Consider the following 20,074-nt stretch of genomic DNA (forward strand, 5'->3'; position numbering starts at 1 on the left):
ATGCCACAAACTACAAAGTATGTCAAACTTTGTAATTTATGCTATAGTCTATATTCTTATATTGTTGTAATATATTTATTTTCTAATATCTGTCTGATCCAATAAAACAAAACAAATCAGGTCTTGGCAACTCCAACTCAGCAGTGATGAAGCATTGCCATCTAGCGGTGAAACGCATGTAACACACTTGAAGTTTACTAGACTAGCGACAAAAATTACTTCACTTTTTTTTTTTTATAATCTCGGGCCAAATAACATTAATATAACTGTAATAACCTTTTGCAGTTGTGTACGGCCGGTGGACTTTACACGAGAGCGATCCATGAAAATCACGAAGGTAGCCTAAATTAGGAAACAATTTTCTCCATTAAATACCTTTAATTCTGCAGTATCTGGTGATTTTGACTGCATGATGTGCACATTTACTAATACGTAAATAAATAATACATTAAATACATAAAGAGACCTATTTACTAAATTTGAGTGCAATTAGCCTACTTACTATTAGGCCTAACTATTAAAACGCTATTAAAAGTATTATTATTGTTATTATGTTTATTATTATTTTAAAAGTTATTTTTATGTTTTCATAATCATCTATTGATATAAATAGCCTAAATACACAGCTGTGAAACGTTGCTGTTTAAAAAGGTAATTTATATATATGCCCACGCTCTGACAGAATTCAAGGGTTCATTATAGATAGATAGATAGATAGATAGATAGATAGATAGATAGATAGATAGATAGATAGATAGATAGATAGATAGATGCCTTGAATTCTGGCAGGACAGTGTCACATTTCATTAAAATATGCGTATTTATTTTCATTCCTTTTTACCAAAAATGTATTACTGTTTTTACTATATGAAGAATTGTATTTGGTGGTTCTATGGATAGTGAGAACAATTTCAATAGGTAAAATAAAAATAAAATCAAACGAAATGGTACATACATTCTAGTTATCATCTTTAAATAATTAATGTCATAGTAGTTGATATATCTTAAAAATAAATAAATAAATAAATAAATAAATAACGTAGAAGTTGTGAGGTGTATCGTGCTCAATAGTCAGTGTGGGGAATACTTGTTTACCTAAACACCTCGACCGCCCCCTTCACCGCCAGTTCAAGCCTTATCAGCTGATCCGAGAGCTGCCTGTCTGTGTAGAGTTTACAGCTTCTCCTGAAGCTGAATTCAGATCAGCTCTGAGAGGGGTTCAGTAAAGCTCAGTCTGCCTCATGTGTTCAATCCCGCCTACTGTAAGGCAGCCCGAGGACCTCACATAGTAAAATGGCTGAAAAACAGAAACACGAAGGCAGGGTAAAGATAGGACACTACATCCTCGGAGACACGCTGGGAGTCGGAACATTTGGAAAAGTGAAGAGTTAAGTATATTCATTTACTATACGTGTTCGGACGCTGCATGGAATGCGAGTACGAACGTATGTTTTCGGGGTTGTTAGTGCTGAACTTGCCGGCGGATGATGTGCGCAATGTACGTAGCATGAAATGCGTAGAAAGAGCCTCCGCTAACGTCCTCCAAGCGCAGAGACTGTGCGTATGATGTTAGTGAATATGGCGCAGAGATGGACATTCTTTCAGCACCACAGAAGACGGTGCACTTGCAATCATGTTTGCGCAAATGTTTAGTATAACAACATTTGGGGAACTATCTGGCATTTCGGAAATGTTTAGGGTTCACATACTTACGCCTTCTTAATATTTGGCAATTTTTATTTTTTAATGCTCTGTCATCCTCCCTGAATCGCGACCAGGCATTGAGCTGCGCTCTTAAACATGTCATTTGCATACATTTCCAGCTCCCAAATTATTGAATCTTTAAAACGTTTGTCTCAAAAGTGTATTCTGATGATTACTGTAAAAGAAGCACTGGAGCAAATGTCGTAGTTGGTAATATTTTACCTGCCGTAGTGCTTTGACCTTGCAGTCATTTTCTATTCTAAGCGCGAGTGGGAATGCCGCTCATTTTGGGAATGACCTTTCGCTCGGGTGTAACGTATAGCCCTGTGTTTGAGCTTTGCTCCACATTTATTGAAGTAAAATCTTATTATATAACGGTCTATGTTGCATTAAAAGAAATGCTCTCAATTATTAGTGTCTGTCTGTGTACATAAATCCGTTATAAACTAACTTATTGATTGCCAGTGCATTATCATTTCATAAATAATAATAATAATAAAAAAAAAGAAATGTCTACCTAGACAGCATTTTTGCCTAAACACCAGCATTCCCATTTATCTTATGACCATTTCTCAGCTGGGTGTCTGACAAGATAGACGAATCGATTCAGTCCGCCTTTACCATAGAGTTCAACAGTACCGCCCACTTTTCCAGGGGAACTATTTTTCCCATTCATTTTCCTAAAGGGAAATCCAGCTACAGGGTGAATCACAACATTACAAGCTTTGATTTGAAGCAACAAAAAGGAAAAAAAGAAAGAAAATCAGACTGTGCACATGACAGCTTTTTGAAAATCTTATTTTTTTTATGGAATATTGCAGTAGGCTATTTATTATAAATGCGTATTAAAAAAAAAAATGTATATAAATATATATATATATATATGTATATATTTATATTTATCATGCACATCTTTTTTTAAAATTCCTGTGCACTCATAATCTTTAATCAAAATAACTTCCCCCTCCCTCCCTCCCTCTATAGTGACATCTCTTCTATGATGATGTTCACTTGCACGAGGGCGGGGAAACCTGTCACTCACATGACATCACAGCAATAGCAAACCACAACAATCCGTTGGTCTAATCCATTCAGAATGGACGAAATCAAGTCCCGCTCTACTAAAGGAATAGGGCTAGTTCACTTAAAAATGACAATTCTGTCATCATTTACTTCAAGTTGTTTCAAACCTGTATGAAAGAAGACATTATGAAGAAATTGAGTTCCCCATTGACTTCCATAGTTGGGGGAAAAAAATACTATGGAAGTCAATGTGGTCCATCAACTGTTTGGTTATCGACATTCTTCAAAATATCTTCCTTTGTGTTCAGCAGAAGAAAGAAATTCATATATGTTTGAAACAACTTGAGGGTGAGTAAATGATGTCAAAATGAACAATTCCTTAACTAGCTTTACCTCTTGCTCAGCGGTGTCCAGTCCTGCTCCTGGAGGGCCGATGATGTCTGGCAAAGTTCAGCTCCAAACAACCTGCCTAAACACTTGCCTGGAAGTCTCTAGCGATCCCGAAAACCTCGATTAGCTGTTTCAAGTGTGTTTAATTAGGATTGGCTCCTAACTCTGCAGTGTATTTACCCCCAGGATCAGGACTGGAAACTCTAGCTGATTAAGCTAGTTTGTCATACTGATTAACCTGCTAGGCTAAACATGAGTTTAAACACCACTATACATTTACAAAATATTGACGATACTTAGCTATTTTGATTAAGTTGAAAAAGATTTCACGATAACACAATGCATTTTTGAACAGACATAATAAACAAGGGGGGGGGGGGGGAATAAAAATCCTTCGGAGCAAGAGAATCTTCACTAGCGACTATCCTGAGCTGTGATGTCAGCCTGTTTCATCTGAATACATGGATGTTTTAGAATGGCCATCAATAGAGAGCAACAGTCAGGTTCTGGAAGTAAAAACTGAAATTGATTTTAAACGGTAACTTATAAACCTATAAAGACAGACCTACTGTGAGCTACGAGGTTGTTAATAGATGGTCCACATTATTATTATTTTAATTATTGTGTTTAACAGCGGAATTCCCTGGTAAAAAAAACTACATTACCCAATAATAACCCTTGATGCTGTACAGAAAAATTCCACCAGTCAAAAAAAAAAAAAAAACACTCCCATGAAGCACTGTGAATGACGTAATTGAGTCGATCTGTCTACGATCTCAAAATACTTAGGCCTAAATGTTTGTATAATCAACATTTGTAAATGAGTAGTTTTATGTTACTCCATTGTTTTTAGTTTAGGCTGTATGCAATGCATGATGGGATTGTAGTTATATCCCAACTAAAGCCGTTAAGTAGCAAGTACACTGTCTTGTACTTTTTAAAAACACTTTTTAAAAATCCCTAAGGGAAAATGAATGGAAAATAATACTTCCAGAACTAGCGCTGCTGAAAAAGGGGGTGGGCTCTAATGCACTCTATTGAGAAAGATGCTCCTTGCAGTCAGATGATGAAGTTACAACATCTACCAAGGGTTTTTGCTGTCTAGGTAGGCAGCTCGCTTTTTGAGGTTTGAGGCTTGAGGCAAAACCAAAGTATAGCATTCACAACAACAAAAAAAAACAATGACCAGTAGAGCAAATGACCTTGAGGAGAGTCTTAAGATCTTTATCAAGGCGGGAAATCTAACAGCCTTATCAGGCTCCACATGAGATCCCATGACTGCAGTTTAAGCACACTCATGCAACATTTCAGGGAAACGCATGCAAGCTAACAAATAATCCACCATAATACTGAAAACACTGAAATGGTTTATTCCTTGTCTGTAAAGACTGTACAACAGAAGCTGCTTGAGGGTGCTGATATGAATAAAGCCCTTTAAACTCCCTCCATACTGCATGCTCAGGGTGTCATTGGACTTAAATATCCACAGCGGAAACACATTTTGTTTGCAAGTGACCCCCCAACTATACATTAATAGAGGCTTTGCTTTTGCAGCTCTATTAACTGACCTTTAGTTCATTATTTCTTCATGTAGCTCAGGCAGTGAATGTAGTGTCAATATGGACACTAAAAATACTAACCTAAAATTATAAAGTCAAAAATACTGAATAAACCTGAATAGATTAGGTTACACCATTCTAATTATTTTAAGGTTCAGAATATGCAAAAATAACTAAAATATATACCTATATACTTAAATACTGATAGATTTATAACATTATAAATGTCTTTATTGTAATTGTTCATGTAAGTATACTTTAATGTGTGTGTGTGTGTGTGTGTGTGTGTGTGTGTGTGTGTGTGTGTGTGTGTGTGTGTGTGTGTGTGTGTGTGTGTGTGTGTGTGTGTGTGTGTGTGTGTGTGTGTGTGTGTGTTCAGGTTGGGGGCGAGAAATATGTAATCTTACTTGTTACAATAGTATGCAAGGCTGATAATATATCAAACCAAACAAAATGTGGGTATTTGTTTTCGTAAATTTTGCGAGCAGTATCTAATTCTAGATAAGCAATTGTCTTAAGGCTAGTATATGAAAGTCTAAACTCAGAGTAGATCAGGTTTTGTTTGTTTATATTGAGCCCTCAGACCTGAAATGAAAGTCTCCTCTCTTTCTTTGTTTTCTTAGAAGGTTTGTGTTGGAGGTCGCCGGCCCGCAGCGCTGATGCTTGCTTTCGTTGGAATAAAACTTATCTTTTCATCAGTGGTGTTTACAATAACCTAACTGCTGGTGATGGTATTTCAGCTGAGTCTTCATTGATGTGTGTGTGTGTGTGTGTGTGTTTGGCCAACAGTTGGAGAGCACCAGCTAACAGGACACAAAGTTGCTGTGAAGATCCTCAACAGACAGAAGATCCGCAGTCTCGATGTTGTGGGGAAAATCAAACGAGAGATTCAGAACCTTAAGCTCTTCAGACATCCACACATCATCAAGCTGTGAGTGAATCACACATAAAAAATTAAAAAATAAATAAAAAACGCAATCAACATCAACAAAATCCACTGAGTATGCCTGTGCAGTGCACTGGTGATTATCTACCTTGACCATTTTTACACTGGGTTAACTGACAGCTTAAGCTTCTTAAAGATTTTAAGAAGCTTTATGTCTTTGAACTGGAATTTCAGGAAACTTTAATATGGTGCACTTAAAACTTTAGGAGTATTACAAGGATCATTACACATGCTGACTTTATGTGCTCAGTGTGTGTCAGTTTTTGTGCGATTTAAAATCACTAATGACAAGGATGTGGAATATTTTTGTGGGCAAATACTTCAAATACAAATTATTTGATCAAAGGTGATGGAACAGATGTTTTTCCTATGTGGTTAGACATGTACGGATAATTGATTTTAATGAGTCCAATTGAAAAAAAACAGCTTCGTCCTGCTTACATTTCCATGCTGGTCCAGTCTGGTGTGTGCTGGATGCTGGTAAAGCAATTATGTTCTCCAGAAAAGCCTATAAGCTCCCCAATTCAAGACAAACATTTATTAAAACTAAGCTGCAAAAATAGATTGTTCTGAAATCCTCAGGTTTGTGGTGTAATTGTGATTTTATATATAAATACATAAACACACACACACACACACACACACACACACACACACACACACACACACACACACACACACACACACACTCACCTAAAGGATTATTAGGAACACCTGTTCAATTTCTCATTAATGCAATTATCTAATCAACCAATCACATGGCAGTTGCTTCAATGCATTTAGGGGTGTGGTCCTGGTCAAGACAATCTCCTGAACTCCAAACTGAATGTCAGAATGGGAAAGAAAGGTGATTTAAGCAATTTTGAGTGTGGCATGGTTGTTGGTGCCAGACGGGCCGGTCTGAGTATTTCACAATCTGCTCAGTTACTGGGATTTTCACGCACAACCATTTCTAGGGTTTAAAAAGAATGGTGTGAAAAGGGAAAAACATCCAGTATGCGGCAGTCCTGTGGGCGAAAATGCCTTGTTGATGCTAGAGGTCAGAGGAGAATGGGCCGACTGATTCAAGCTGATAGAAGAGCAACTTTGACTGAAATAACCACTCGTTACAACCGAGGTATGCAGCAAAGCATTTGTGAAGCCACGCACAACCTTGAGGCGGATGGGCTACAACAGCAGAAGACCCCACCGGGTACCACTCATCTCCACTACAAATAGGAAAAAGAGGCTACAATTTGTACGAGCTCACCAAAATTGGACAGTTGAAGACTGGAAAAATGTTGCCTGGTCTGATGAGTCTCGATTTCTGTTGAGACATTCAGATGGTAGAGTCAGAATTTGGCGTAAACAGAATGAGAACATGGATCCATCATGCCTTGTTACCACTGTGCAGGCTGGTGGTGGTGGTGTAATGGTGTGGGGGATGTTTTCTTGGCACACTTTAGGCCCCTTAGTGCCAATTGGCCATCGTTTAAATGCCACGGCCTACCTGAGCATTGTTTCTGACCATGTCCATCCCTTTATGACCACCATGTACCCATTCTCTGATGGCTACTTCCAGCAGGATAATGCACCATGGCACAAAGCTCGAATCATTTCAAATTGGTTTCTTGAACATGACAATGAGTTCACTGTACTAAAATGGCCCCCACAGTCACCAGATCTCAACCCAATAGAGCATCTTTGGGATGTGGTGGAACGGGAGCTTCGTGCCCTGGATGTGCATCCCACAAATCTCCATCAACTGCAAGATGCTATCCTATCAATATGGGCCAACATTTCTAAAGAATGCTTTCAGCACCTTGTTGAATCAATGCCACGTAGAATTAAGGCAGTTCTGAAGGCGAAAGGGGGTCAAACACAGTATTAGTATGGTGTTCCTAATAATCCTTTAGGTGAGTGTATATATATATATATATATAAAGCCCACTGGAAATGAAATGTGCCTCTTAAAGACAGCTAGGGTGGGAAATGTCTATATAAAAAGTAAAATATATGTTCTTATGTAAATATATAAATACGTCCAATAATGTTCCTAACATTATAATTGTATCTCAGCACAAAAGTAGTGATGGGCACTTGCAAAAACTGCATTTTGAAGCTTTGAAACTTTAAACCAGTTGTAGCATGTATCAACCTGCCAAAGTGGCTTGATTTCAGTAAACAAGGTTTTGTTATGTCAGACCTTGTCAATTGTAATGGTTTGCCACTAGGGATCTTTATCTCAGTGAACCAGTTTCTATATGGTTTTTAAACTGATCTCAGATCAGATTTATAGTGTAGCCATTTTTTTTTTAAAACAAACTCTACAAGTTAAAAAGAACACATTGTACAGACACTTTGGTATTTGAGGATTTCTAGATTGCATTTAATAGATTTCACGGTTACACTTTATTTTGATGGTCCACTTTAGACATTACCAACTATAAGCAACTTTGCAACTACATGTTAACTACCAGTCATAGAGTATTAGTAGCCAGTTAGTAGAATGTTGGGTTAAGATTAGGTGTTAGGGTTCAGGGAAGTAGAATAAGTTGACAGGTACCTGCAAAGTTACTTGTAGTCAGTAGAATGTCTTTTGGGTGATCATTACAATAAAGAGTTAGCAGATATTAAGCAGACAGTTAAACACAGTTTTAATTATACTATAAACCAAGAAAACCAAAACCAAGGACAGGAGCACAATTAACAAGAAACAAAACTCACCAACAAGACAGTTCAATGCATTAGACTAGAGAAACACAAGGGCAAAGTGGCTAATAAGGCACAGGTGTACACAGACTTAGAGGAACAGAGGGAAACAGGAACAAGACAGAACAACAAACTAAGACAACCAAATACATTACACATTTTAATTGGGAGGAAATGTAGCTGCATTTTATGCGGTGCATTTCTTGTTCTGTCACTCACAGTTCAATGGCACATTTCAGGGTTGTTCTGATCAGAAGTTAAGGAGACAAAGACAGCATAATCTTTTTATCCTCTCATATCCCAATCTCTCACTTTCCTTCTTTTCCACTCTCACTTATTCCCCTTCTCTCATCATAATGCAATAGCTGTGTTATTGTATTCTCGACACATGTACCATGTTAAGCCCCTGCTGTGTTTTTGTGTGTGCTTCTCTGGGTATTTGCTCTGTTTTGAGAGCGTGCTTTGTTCTCTCCTTTTATCATTCTTTTTTCAATGATTGGATTTTGTAAAGTTGCATTATGTTTATTTGAAAATCACATCAGGTGTCCCAGACTTTTTCAGTATTCTCCATATTAAGCCCCTCTGAGGAATACAGGCCTTGTCCTTCTCTACTGCTGTTTGAAAGGCTGTCTGTGTCTCCCACTATAAGGGATCTTATGTTGAATATAAACAGGGACAACAACACCACGGACTACCAGTAGGTTTCCCTGCAGAAATTACGATCAACATTTCTGTTTCCAAGAACTGTAGCATAACATGCTGTTGCTCTTATTGTCGTCCAATACAATTGAGTTTTAAAAAAAGCTTGTTAAATAGTGTTTATAGAATAGAGTTTTTATAGACTTATTTATTTTTTTACTATAGTTTTTTACATGCACTGTGCAATGACATTTTTAATGGACTTGACTTCCATAGTGTGTGAGTGAAATATAATATTTGGTAAGAAGTTATGTTGGGCAGGGTTTTATGGGTTTGCCAGTAGTTCAGATTTGTACTGAAAATTATACATTTTATTTTTTAGTGATTAAATTAAATTAAATTAAATGAACAAAAAACAATTTATTTAAATTAAAATAATAAATGTAATAATTGTAACTTAAAATTATAGATTTACTATCTATAAATTATAGATAAGTTATATCTATAAATCAATTGTATATAATTTATTCATAGAAAAAAATGATTACAACTTATTTCACTAATTATTGGAAAAGTATGGTACATACAGTATATATATTGCAGGGTATAAAGTCATACGTGCATGATAAAGACAGTGTCCCCCGGGCCATTGGCCATCGTTATTGTTGAGCTCTGTATTGCTGTATGTTGAAAGCACCAACATTAAAGCCTCTTGTTGAGTGTCTGTGGTTCTTTTCTCTGGTGTGTTGCAGGTATCAGGTGATCAGCACTCCCACAGACTTCTTCATGGTGATGGAATATGTGTCTGGAGGGGAACTCTTTGACTATATTTGTAAGCATGGAAGGGTAAGAATCATCTGAAGAGCTCCTGCTACTAAAGTCAGCTACAGGCAAACAGGCTCTTAGAATCATGGGAAAGGCTATTGGCTTTCTCAGTGGTTCTCTGTAAAATGAACATGAACTGAACATTACAATTAATTGAGTTCTGCACAACAAAACATATACAGTTATCGACAACACAAATATGTTTTGTGTTAGTCACCTAATAGCTGGAAACTGCTTTATGAGCCTCAGGACTCTTAACTTGCTTTTGTGGCTCTGGTCTGGATTTGAGCATGGATTAACCTTTGAGTCTTCCAGACCTGTTGGGGTTATGGGGATCTAGCTTATCCAAACAGCCTGATTAAGTGACGTGTTCGTGGGAAGGGTCAGTGAGTTCATGCATATATACAGCGTTCAGTCTTTGTGTTATATGGGTTGCCTACAATGGCACTGCCTGATGGTTCATGTTGCAGGACGTTTAGTTTGAACACACAGCTGACTATGGTGAAATTTGATCCTTTTTATTTTTAGTGCCTTAATTCATCAACACTTGAACAAGTTTTTGAATTACTTTTTGACAATGTTGTTGGATATAAGATTAATTCAGTTAAATTAGAATTTATTTATTTATTTATTTATTTTATTTTTTACTGTCATCTAAAACAGTGGTTCTCAACTCCAGTCCTCGGGACCCGTTGCTCTGCACATTTTGTATGTCTCTCTTATCTGACACACTCAGTTCAGTTCATGGAGTCTCTCTTAACGAGCTGATGATCTGATTCAGGTGTGTTAAATAAGGGAGACATGCAAAATGTGCAGAGCAGCGGGTCCCGAGGACTGGAGTTGAGAACCACTGATCTAAAAGGTGGCAGAGTTTACATTAATATTCCCTATTGAAATGATTTATCAAAATTTTAGCATTTAAGAAATTCAATGAATTATAATACATAATTTGCATTGACAAATGACATATAGTCTACCTTTATATAGATAACAGACTATCTGTCCGTCCGTCCGTCCGTCCAGTGTATTTAACAAATATAAGTTCCCATTTTAAATATATTTTAGTAAAACATTTCCATTTTTAATTAATTTCATTATTCAAATAACTTAAATTAATTGTATTGGGGGCATAATACATGCATTAAATGATTGAAATTAATATATCTAAATACCTGCTGTATCATATTCAATACATTTTCAATACTGTTTTTCTAGAAATGAAATGACATATTAAGTAAAGAAGTTGCTTAAATTCAGTAAATATTCATTTTGAAATATTATTAACAATACAAAAGTTATTCTTGACATTACTTTAAATGTTCCTAGAAGGAAGACGAGTATTTGATCTGGATAGTAGCACTGATTTAGACTTGAATGTAGAACTTTGTATCAAATACAATGCAGACAGTTTTAACCCACAGAGAACAAATACTTGTTTTTATTATACATAATGTTGTATGTAGTAATCTCTCTTTATGTCTCTCATGTGCAGGTGGAGGACACAGAGGCGAGACGTCTTTTTCAGCAGATCATCTCAGCTGTAGATTACTGCCACAGGCACATGGTGGTGCACAGAGACCTCAAGCCAGAAAATGTACTGCTGGATGGCAACATGAATGCCAAGATCGCTGACTTTGGTACACACACACACACACACAGAAAGCTAATGTTGTGCAGACAGTGAGGGATAGTTGCCAAGCAACCAGCTACAGTTGTGTTGCATGTCCACTCGTGTGGTTTATATGAGGCATGCTGTTTGATTATCCACAGAAGAGCGAAGACAGGAAAGAGGCAAAGAGAAATACACATAAATCTGCCCTGCAGCTCGATTTGTTGAGCTACACCACATATACAGTGGGCTCCAAATGTTTGAGAGCACTAGTAAAAATGCTTTATTTCCTAATTTTCTAATTTAACATATATCTATATTTTAAATTACCTTTTACTTTGTATTATTTACACACACTAAGTATAAATACAATACAATTTCTATAAATCTATCTCACAGATTTTAAAAATGATACAGCAAGCTGCCCCAATCTACATATATATTGGTAGAATGTTATTTTAATATTTATTAATATAATGACATTGTATTGTGCAGTGGGCATAACATATGCATTACAATGATGATTGAAATGAATATACCTGAACTATCTGCTGCACCCTGCAGATGCTCTGAGCTACAGCACATATACAGTGGGGTCCAAAAGCCTGAGACCACTTGTGAAAATACTTCAATTTTAAAATGTTCTAATTTAATCGATTTTTACATCTTCATATTATTTCATTATTTATTTGTATTAAAATTCCCAGATTGTCAAATATAGAGTCATACGTTTGGATCCCACTGTATTTAGATCTGCCCTGAAATACGTTTTGTTTTACTTGTATATATTTACTTGACCAATCAAATTGTCTGTTAAGTGTATTTGTGCGGTTCTGCTTGCCAGGTCTGTCAAACATGATGTCAGACGGAGAGTTCCTGAGAACAAGCTGTGGATCACCAAACTACGCTGCACCAGAGGTCATTTCAGGAAGGTGAGAGGTCATGTAGTCAGTTTTATTAAAGTCTTATGTAAAGAATGTACAGTTCTTGGACAATATGCGCTACACTGTATTATATGTATCGATAGTCAAAGGTCTGGCCTGCAAAACCAGCAGTCCAACAAACCATGGCATGCTGTTTGTTTTGCGGTGTGGACTGCATTGATACACTGCACATAAATATTATATAAGGACTGCATCAATTTTTTTATGTAATACCGATTGTCGTCTTGTTCTGCTTGTTTCTGGAAAATTTCTCATTCATTCTGAGGCCCTGTTTACACCTGGTATTAAGATGCGCTTTGGTCGATCGGATCACAAGTGGATGACGCTAAATACAGGTGTAAACGGGTCTAAAATGTTTTGAGCTTGTCCACTTTCGACCACTTCCAAACGCATTCGACTGGATTGCTTTCGTAGTGTAGATGCTCATGTGGTCGAATGTGTTCAAACAGCCACAAGAGACCACCTACTCTCCGCCTACTGACCTAACGTGTAAACATGTGATGTGCACTAGCTAGATGGGATTTAAACTTTGTCGGCTGAAGACCTAAGTTTGGTTTGAAGATGAAAAAACGCACAAGCGCAATGTTCTCTCACCATTCCTGATTTCTTACACACAATGTAGACACAATGTAGTAGCCCACACATTCACACAATGACACGTATGTTGTGTTTCAGGCTGTATGCTGGTCCAGAGGTGGACATCTGGAGCTGTGGCGTCATTCTCTATGCACTGCTCTGTGGGACTCTGCCATTCGATGACGAGCACGTGCCCACCCTCTTCAAAAAGATCCGTGGAGGGGTCTTCTACATGCCAGAATACCTCAACCGCTCAGTGGCCAGTCTACTAATGCTCATGTTGCAGGTGGACCCACTGAAGAGAGCTACTATCAAAGACATCAGGTTGCTATTAGTCATTACACTTCATGGGCCCTATTTTAACAATCTAAGCGCATGGTCTGAAGCCATGTCCGATGTGCGTGTCCGAATCCACTTTTGCTAGTTTAACAACGGGAAAAATTGTCGGCACGCGCGGCGCATGGTTTAAAAGGGTTGTCTCTATTCTCTTAATGAGTCATGGGTATGTTTTGAGCGTAACGTGAAATAAACCAACCAGAGTCTCATCTCCCATTCCCTTTAAAAGCCAGTTGCGCTCGCGCAATGGCAGATTCGCCATTTACATGACGGAATTTGATAGTGGAAAGACTGAACGCTTCTCCAGAGAGGAAACGGATCTGCTCGTGCGCAAGGTTTTTTTTAAATATTTGGTATGTTTTTGTGCTGCTGCATGTCCCTGTGTGTGTAATAAGCAGAGTGTGTGTGTGTGTGTGTGCTGTGGACCCGCCTATAGGCGTACATTACTAATGCGCTCTTTAAATAACAAAAAAATATTGCGCCATTGATTTTAGACAAGGTTTCAGTTGGTCAATGGCACAGTCTATTTCAGTTGCCTCAAAATAGCAACATGCCAACAATGAACACACCTCATTTTCAGACCAGCACACCCATGGGCGAACAGATGGGCACAAATGCATTTGCTGTTTAAAGGAGACATATCATGCTTTTAAATTGTTCCTTTTTACATATAAATCATACATTTGTGGTCTATATAAAGCGGAACTGCAATGCTTGGGTCTGAATTCCTCATTATTATAGCTCCACGGGCCCCTTTTTTACCCCTTTTCTGAGGTGCTTCTGAGAGCAACTCGTTTTGGTGCGGTCTCTTTAAATACAATTGAGACACTTCATACCCCGCCCCCTCTCCAGGTTGCAGAGGTTCAACTCCACCCCGTTCGGCCATTTTTGTGGTCTGATAGCAGAGATAGGATTATCTAGCGGCACAGAAACTTTTTATTCACACGTTATTAACAACATGTCAACAACGGAAGACTTGTCCAGCCAGCCTTAGATGTTCGAGCCAGAGTTGGAGCCGGAGCGAAATGAAAATGAAGACGACGAACCTGCAGAACAACGTCTTCATATGGATGTATCGCAATGGTGTGTTACTGTATTTACACATGAAACTTTGGTCTTCCGACCTTTTACCACCGTGTCGATTTATTTTGATTAATATGTGCGAGGGAGAGAGAGCAAGACAGCGTCTAGTTTGGAGACGGTGATGTCTTGTTTACACTTTCGCCTCTCTGAAGAGAGAGAGTGAGCGCGCGCGCGACCGGGTCTCTCTCTCTCTGCTCGTTCTTTCAGTTAAACATGCGCCACAAGCGCGGCAGTTCATCTACATTAGACGGTGTAATGAAGCGTGTGGGTTACTACATCCAACAACCGATCATTTTAACTTACCCTCTCGTAACTTCTGCATCCTTTAGCTTGGACTACAAAATTGCAGCGAGAAATAATAATGGCGGATCGCTCGAAGTGTTGGGCCGGAAGTCAATGTCCTAATTTGGCAGTTCCGCTGCAAATACTGTGACGTGATAGTTCAAAAAACGTCATAGATAACAGAAAAATCGGAACAGGTTGAAAAATATGACCAAAACAGAATATAAAGATATCAACGAAGCACCTGAAGAGAATAATTTCATCTTTTCTGTACTTCTAAACACTCCAAATATACAACAAAATGCATTTAAGGGCTAAAAAAGTGCATTTAGCATGATATGTCCCCTTTAAACAACGTGGCGCAGGATGTGAAAATGATAACTGCGTCGGGCTGAAACTAGCAAAAAACACTTGCGTCGCGCCTGGTTCTGCTTTGCGCCAGGTGTGTGATAGGGCCCCATGAACTTATGCACTCTGTCAGTTTAACCATCGTATGATTTTAACAAATATTTAAATACAACATACAGTACATTTATTTTCTTCTCTCCTGTATGGCAGAGAGGATGAGTGGTTTAAACAGGACCTTCCTTGCTACCTCTTCCCCGAGGACCCCTCATACGACTCCTCAGAGGTGGACGAGGAGGCCGTGCGGGAGGTGTGCGACAAGTTTGAATGCACTGAAGCCGAAGTACTGAGCAGCCTCTACAGCGGAGACCCTCAAGACCAGCTGGCCGTGGCGTACCACCTAATCATTGACAACCGGAGAATCATGAACCAGGCCAGCGAGTTCTACCTGGCCTCCAGTCCCCCAACTGGCTCCTTCATGGAGGAGGGCATGCCTCTACCACCAGGGGTCAAACCTCACCCCGAACGGATGCCCCCGCTCCTGGCTGACAGCCCTAAGGCACGGTGCCCTCTGGACGCCCTCAACACTACCCGACCCAAACCGCTGGCCGTGAAGAAGGCAAAATGGCACCTGGGCATTCGGAGCCAGAGCAAACCGTACGACATCATGGCTGAGGTTTACCGTGCCATGAAACAGCTGGAGTACGAGTGGAAAGTGAGTGGCTTGAAACAAGCACAAGTATGCATGTTTGATTTGATTAGTGAGAATAGATGTGTCAGTGTGTCGGATGTCCTGGGATTTAGGTGGTGAACCCGTATCACCTGAGAGTGCGCCGGAAGAATCCTGTCACTGGGAATTTTGTGAAGATGTGTCTGCAGCTCTACCAGGTGGACAACCGTAGCTACCTGCTCGACTTCAAGAGCATCGATGGTGAGCATCAATCAGTCAGTCTTTTTTAATGACAGGTGCCACCAAAAGTGATGATCTCTTTACTGGAATTAAAAGGCAGCTATTTATTTTCATGTACCTATTTTAACTGTATGAAAAAATATAACATTTCCAAAACTGAATAATTGACTATTCATTTTAATTTCAATTGACGTTTTTTTGTGAATTTGTGTACTAAAACCATAACAAATTTTTAAGATACAGTATGTGTGAAAAAAAAGGTTTGGGGCCAGTAATATTTTGTAATGTTTTCGAAAAAAAAAAGGGTCTTATTTTCACCAAGACTCCTTTATTTAATAACAAATACAGTAAAAACTGTTGTATTGTGAAATATTATTACCATTTAATAAAATAATTTTTATTTAATTTAATATATTTATGTAATTTATTCCTGTGATGGCATAGCTGAATTTTCAGCATCATTACTCCAGTCTTCAGTGTCACATGATCCTTCAGAAATCATTCTAATATGATGATTTGATGATCAAGAAACATTTCTTATTATTATAAATTTTGCACTGCTCAATATTTCCTTGAAAACGTTTATTTATTTGAAATATATATTTTTGGTGACATTATAAATATATTTATGTCACTTTTGACCAATTTAATGCATCCTTGCTGAATAAAAGTATTAATTTCTTAAAAGAAAAAAAAACTCTAAACATTTAAAGTGTAGATGTGAAGCCCCTAATGTACAAAAATCCTAGTTATGCCTCTGATCTAGATGCATTTAGCCAGTTTTATCCTGGCTTGTTACTCTTCATTATATCTGTCTGATAAAATGTAAAAATTGTTTTCGCTCACTTTTTAGATGATGTGATCGAGCACAAGTCAGGGTCGTCGACTCCTCAGCGCTCTGGCTCTACAGCGGGCCTCCATCGACCACGGCTCAGCATCGACTCTGCGAGCGTGGCTGTCGAGATGCCCCAGCTCAGCAGCTCTCTGCCGGGGTCTCTGACCGGGAGCACACCCCTGCTGGCCCCGCGTCAGGGCAGCCACACCATGGACTTCTTTGAAATGTGTGCCAGTCTCATCACTACCTTGGCTCGCTGAGACCAACGCGCCCAGAAAACACCACCATCTGGTGGGCTTTACCTCTTAGAAACCAGTCAAAAGGTGAAGGGTTTAAGGGGTTGTGAATTATGGAATTCGGGGTTGCTTTTATGTCGGTCCCACAGTAGCAGCCACAGACATACAGTGGCCCCAAAAAGGTTTTGGACACTAAAGACGCAGGTATGAGTCGTTGTATTAGTTAACCAATCATATCAAGGCCATCAGCAAACAACGTGGAATGCAATTTATTATTTATATCATAATAATATAGAGGTGGAATAATAATATAATAATGGAAATTATTATTACTATATAATAATAACAACAATTATTATAATAATTATTGTTATGTTTCATTCATGTTTGACAACCAGACATTGTCCATATACTTTTCCCCCGATAACTTTTTATTTTGTAACTGTATATGTATAGCTTTTATTATTTTAAACCTAACAGATCTTTTATTTAAAAATAAAATAAAACATTAATTTTGTCCAAAACATTTTTAGGGCCACTTTAGTCAGAGGTTTTTCCTTATCGTCATATGTTTAAAGAATTCAAAAACTATAAACATGCTTCTGATTTTATATATACATTTCTTTTGATAACATGTATTATACAGTATATTTATATTCGCATATCGATCACTTGAGTTGCATAGTTTAGTTGAATAGCTACCAAATGACATACCAAAACAATAGGTTTATACATACAGAGCAAAGATCATTATTGAATTATATTATATTAGAGATTCTTCCTTATTTTGCAAAGAAATCATATCTATTCACATTATTTAAGAGTTAATTTATAGAGTGAAGAACTTATATTGAGCGTTCAGGCTTTGGCTTGCAGTCTCCAGAGAGCATTTATATAGCAGTGTTGGTGAATGTCAGCGTGAATCTCAGATGATACACACCATCTGCAGTGGAAACCGCTGACCGTGACCTATCTGCGTCTGTCTAAGAGGCCTTGCTTACATCATGGGCTGTGCCGCTGCCATAGAGAGACAAATATGCTGGACGAGGGCAGACAGACCAGCTTAAATGTTGTGCCTTGATATGGCTAAAATGCAAATAGAGAAGAATACAGACGATGAAGTGGAGAATGTGCCAGTCATTTTGTCGATATGAGTGAGCCTTTAATCAGACGGCCTTAAAATATTCTCAATGCTTGAGATTACAGACAGACAGAAAGGCATTATTAAAGCACTTTCCCCGAATGACACATTCAACCCATTATTATTTATGGTTTTCTGTATTTTTGTAATTATTTTACAAAAGTAAAGTAATAGTAATATACTATAAATATTATTTATACTTCTATAAACATTATATATGCGGTGTGTATCTGATGAGAACATATAAAGAGCATTTAAAAGGTTGCGCCACGTGACCCCATCCCCTGCGATGCCTTAAATAGATTGTGAACTTCGTTTTTAATGCTTTAACATATTTGGTTATGTGTGTGGTTGTTTGTATGGAGTAGATCCAACGTATTTATTAGTTACACATATTTATTCTTTATTTAAGCTCACATCTTAAGTGTTACTTGTGAACAAATGACATAAAAAAGTGGATTTCAGTGGGGATTCAGGTAGTTGATCTGTTGTAGTTGTCTTTGTGCCAACGTGTGTGAATGGACAACTACAAAACAGCCAGATGGGAAATAGCAGTGAAAGATGACTGAAAATGAGAGGAGTGAGTTATATTGATTATTATATGCAGATGTTACATTATGACAGATCATTCAATCAAACAAGACTGCCAAAAAGATGTTTTCAGTTCAACCAATCCCAGACAGCAACATAGTGTCGGCTCAGATCCGGCCCACATCTGATACACATTCATCCACATGTACTAGATGTGGCCCGGATCTGGGCCGACACTATGTTGCTGTCTAGGATAGATCTGAATCATTTGAACCAATCTTTTTTTTATATGTGTTGAACTAGTTGCAAAGCTAGATCTACTAGTCATTTTCATATTCATTTCTGCTCATAATCCAGAAAAACTGACTTTATCGCAAATTGTGTTTTCTATAGATGTGGTGATCTTCCTGAATCTCCCCCTCTTGTACTGTACGTAATGGTTAAATGTGTACCATTGTGTGCATGGAGCAGAGCGTTTATGTGTTTTGTACCAGTATGCTGTATTTTTATGATACATACTGCAGTTGTACCATTTTAACTGAATGTAAAACAGAATGGAAAGTTCTCGTATCATTTATATGAAATGCAATAGATATGATGCCTCTAAAAAGTTCGGTGCAAACCACCATTGCTGGGGGACCCGTTATTGCCGGGGAAGATTAGACTGGATTATGATGTTGTTTTCATGGAAAAATATTGCACAGTCCTCCCAGAATTTAAAGCCTTTACGCATTCTTAACATTCTCCCCTCAAATCCCAAGTTAACTCCGGGTCACTTTGAGGATCAGTGCACCTTTCTGGAGAAAAAGTGCTGAGGTAAAAGCTTAAACACATAGTTTAGGGAGTTTATCGCCCCCGCCCTGCTGCTGGACTTAGCCATTTTATTTACTATCAATGGCAAACCTTGGGTGGGACTTATTTCAAGTCCCTTACGACAGTTTAATGTCACTTATATCAGCTTTATGGCTGTGTTTTGTGAAAACTGGTCAGAAACTTTACGGCCCCCATTAGTTTCACAGGGGCATTAGTGTGTTGGCCATGGCTTCAGCTCATGTTCAGTGTTTTGTATGATGTAGAGGCGTTTGTGCTGGATATTATACCCTCCCTCTCTCTTCCTCTCTCTCCAGTGCAGTGTTGTATGTGTGAACAGCTTCCCTGCAGTGAAACATGAGAATAATGTGTTTGCTACCTGTTCCCGAGCCCTGCTGGGAGACGACCTCTGCCTGTCAGTGTATACATGTCTGTATTGTACATGTGTGTGTCACTTCCTGTCTGTGTGCGGTTTTCATTTTAAAAGTTATGCACTGCATGGTGTTCCTGTTCTGATTTGCACTTTCATTTTTATTGTTAAAAAATAAAATAAAAAATAGGGAAAATAAAGAGGTATATGCAATTTTTAGTTTGTGTAGTTATTTTGATTATGCAACATTATAGCAGTTTGGAGCAAATCAACAACAATACTTGCTGGC

At 38.2% G+C, this 20,074-nt stretch overlaps 1 protein-coding gene across 1 annotated transcript; it reads left to right on the forward strand.

Annotated features, from left to right (window-relative positions):
• Positions 1–1,152: 1,152 nt before the first annotated feature.
• On the forward strand, positions 1,153–20,002 carry prkaa2 (protein kinase, AMP-activated, alpha 2 catalytic subunit). The gene is made up of 10 exons (XM_079889135.1): positions 1,153–1,387; positions 5,466–5,607; positions 9,705–9,798; positions 11,270–11,414; positions 12,231–12,318; positions 13,006–13,230; positions 15,166–15,667; positions 15,757–15,883; positions 16,716–16,988; positions 19,733–20,002. Exons 1-9 carry the CDS (start codon positions 1,294–1,296, stop codon positions 16,955–16,957), a joined length of 1,659 nt encoding a protein of 552 aa, XP_079745261.1. The 5' UTR covers positions 1,153–1,293; the 3' UTR covers positions 16,958–16,988; positions 19,733–20,002.
• The last annotated feature ends 72 nt before the right edge of the window (positions 20,003–20,074 follow it).

This window comes from Squalius cephalus (genome assembly GCF_949319135.1).
Source record: "Squalius cephalus genome assembly, chromosome: 12".
Lineage (NCBI taxonomy): Eukaryota > Metazoa > Chordata > Actinopteri > Cypriniformes > Leuciscidae > Squalius > Squalius cephalus.

Bases quoted from the DNA above. Each gene is read 5' to 3' on its own strand.
- prkaa2 (XM_079889135.1), top strand. From the start codon at position 1,294: ATGGCTGAAAAACAGAAACACGAAGGCAGGGTAAAGATAGGACACTAC. The intron at 12,319-13,005 runs GTGAGAGGTCAT...GTTGTGTTTCAG, and splicing joins CCAGAGGTCATTTCAGGAAG to GCTGTATGCTGGTCCAGAGG. The intron at 15,884-16,715 runs GTGAGCATCAAT...CTCACTTTTTAG, and splicing joins CGACTTCAAGAGCATCGATG to ATGATGTGATCGAGCACAAG.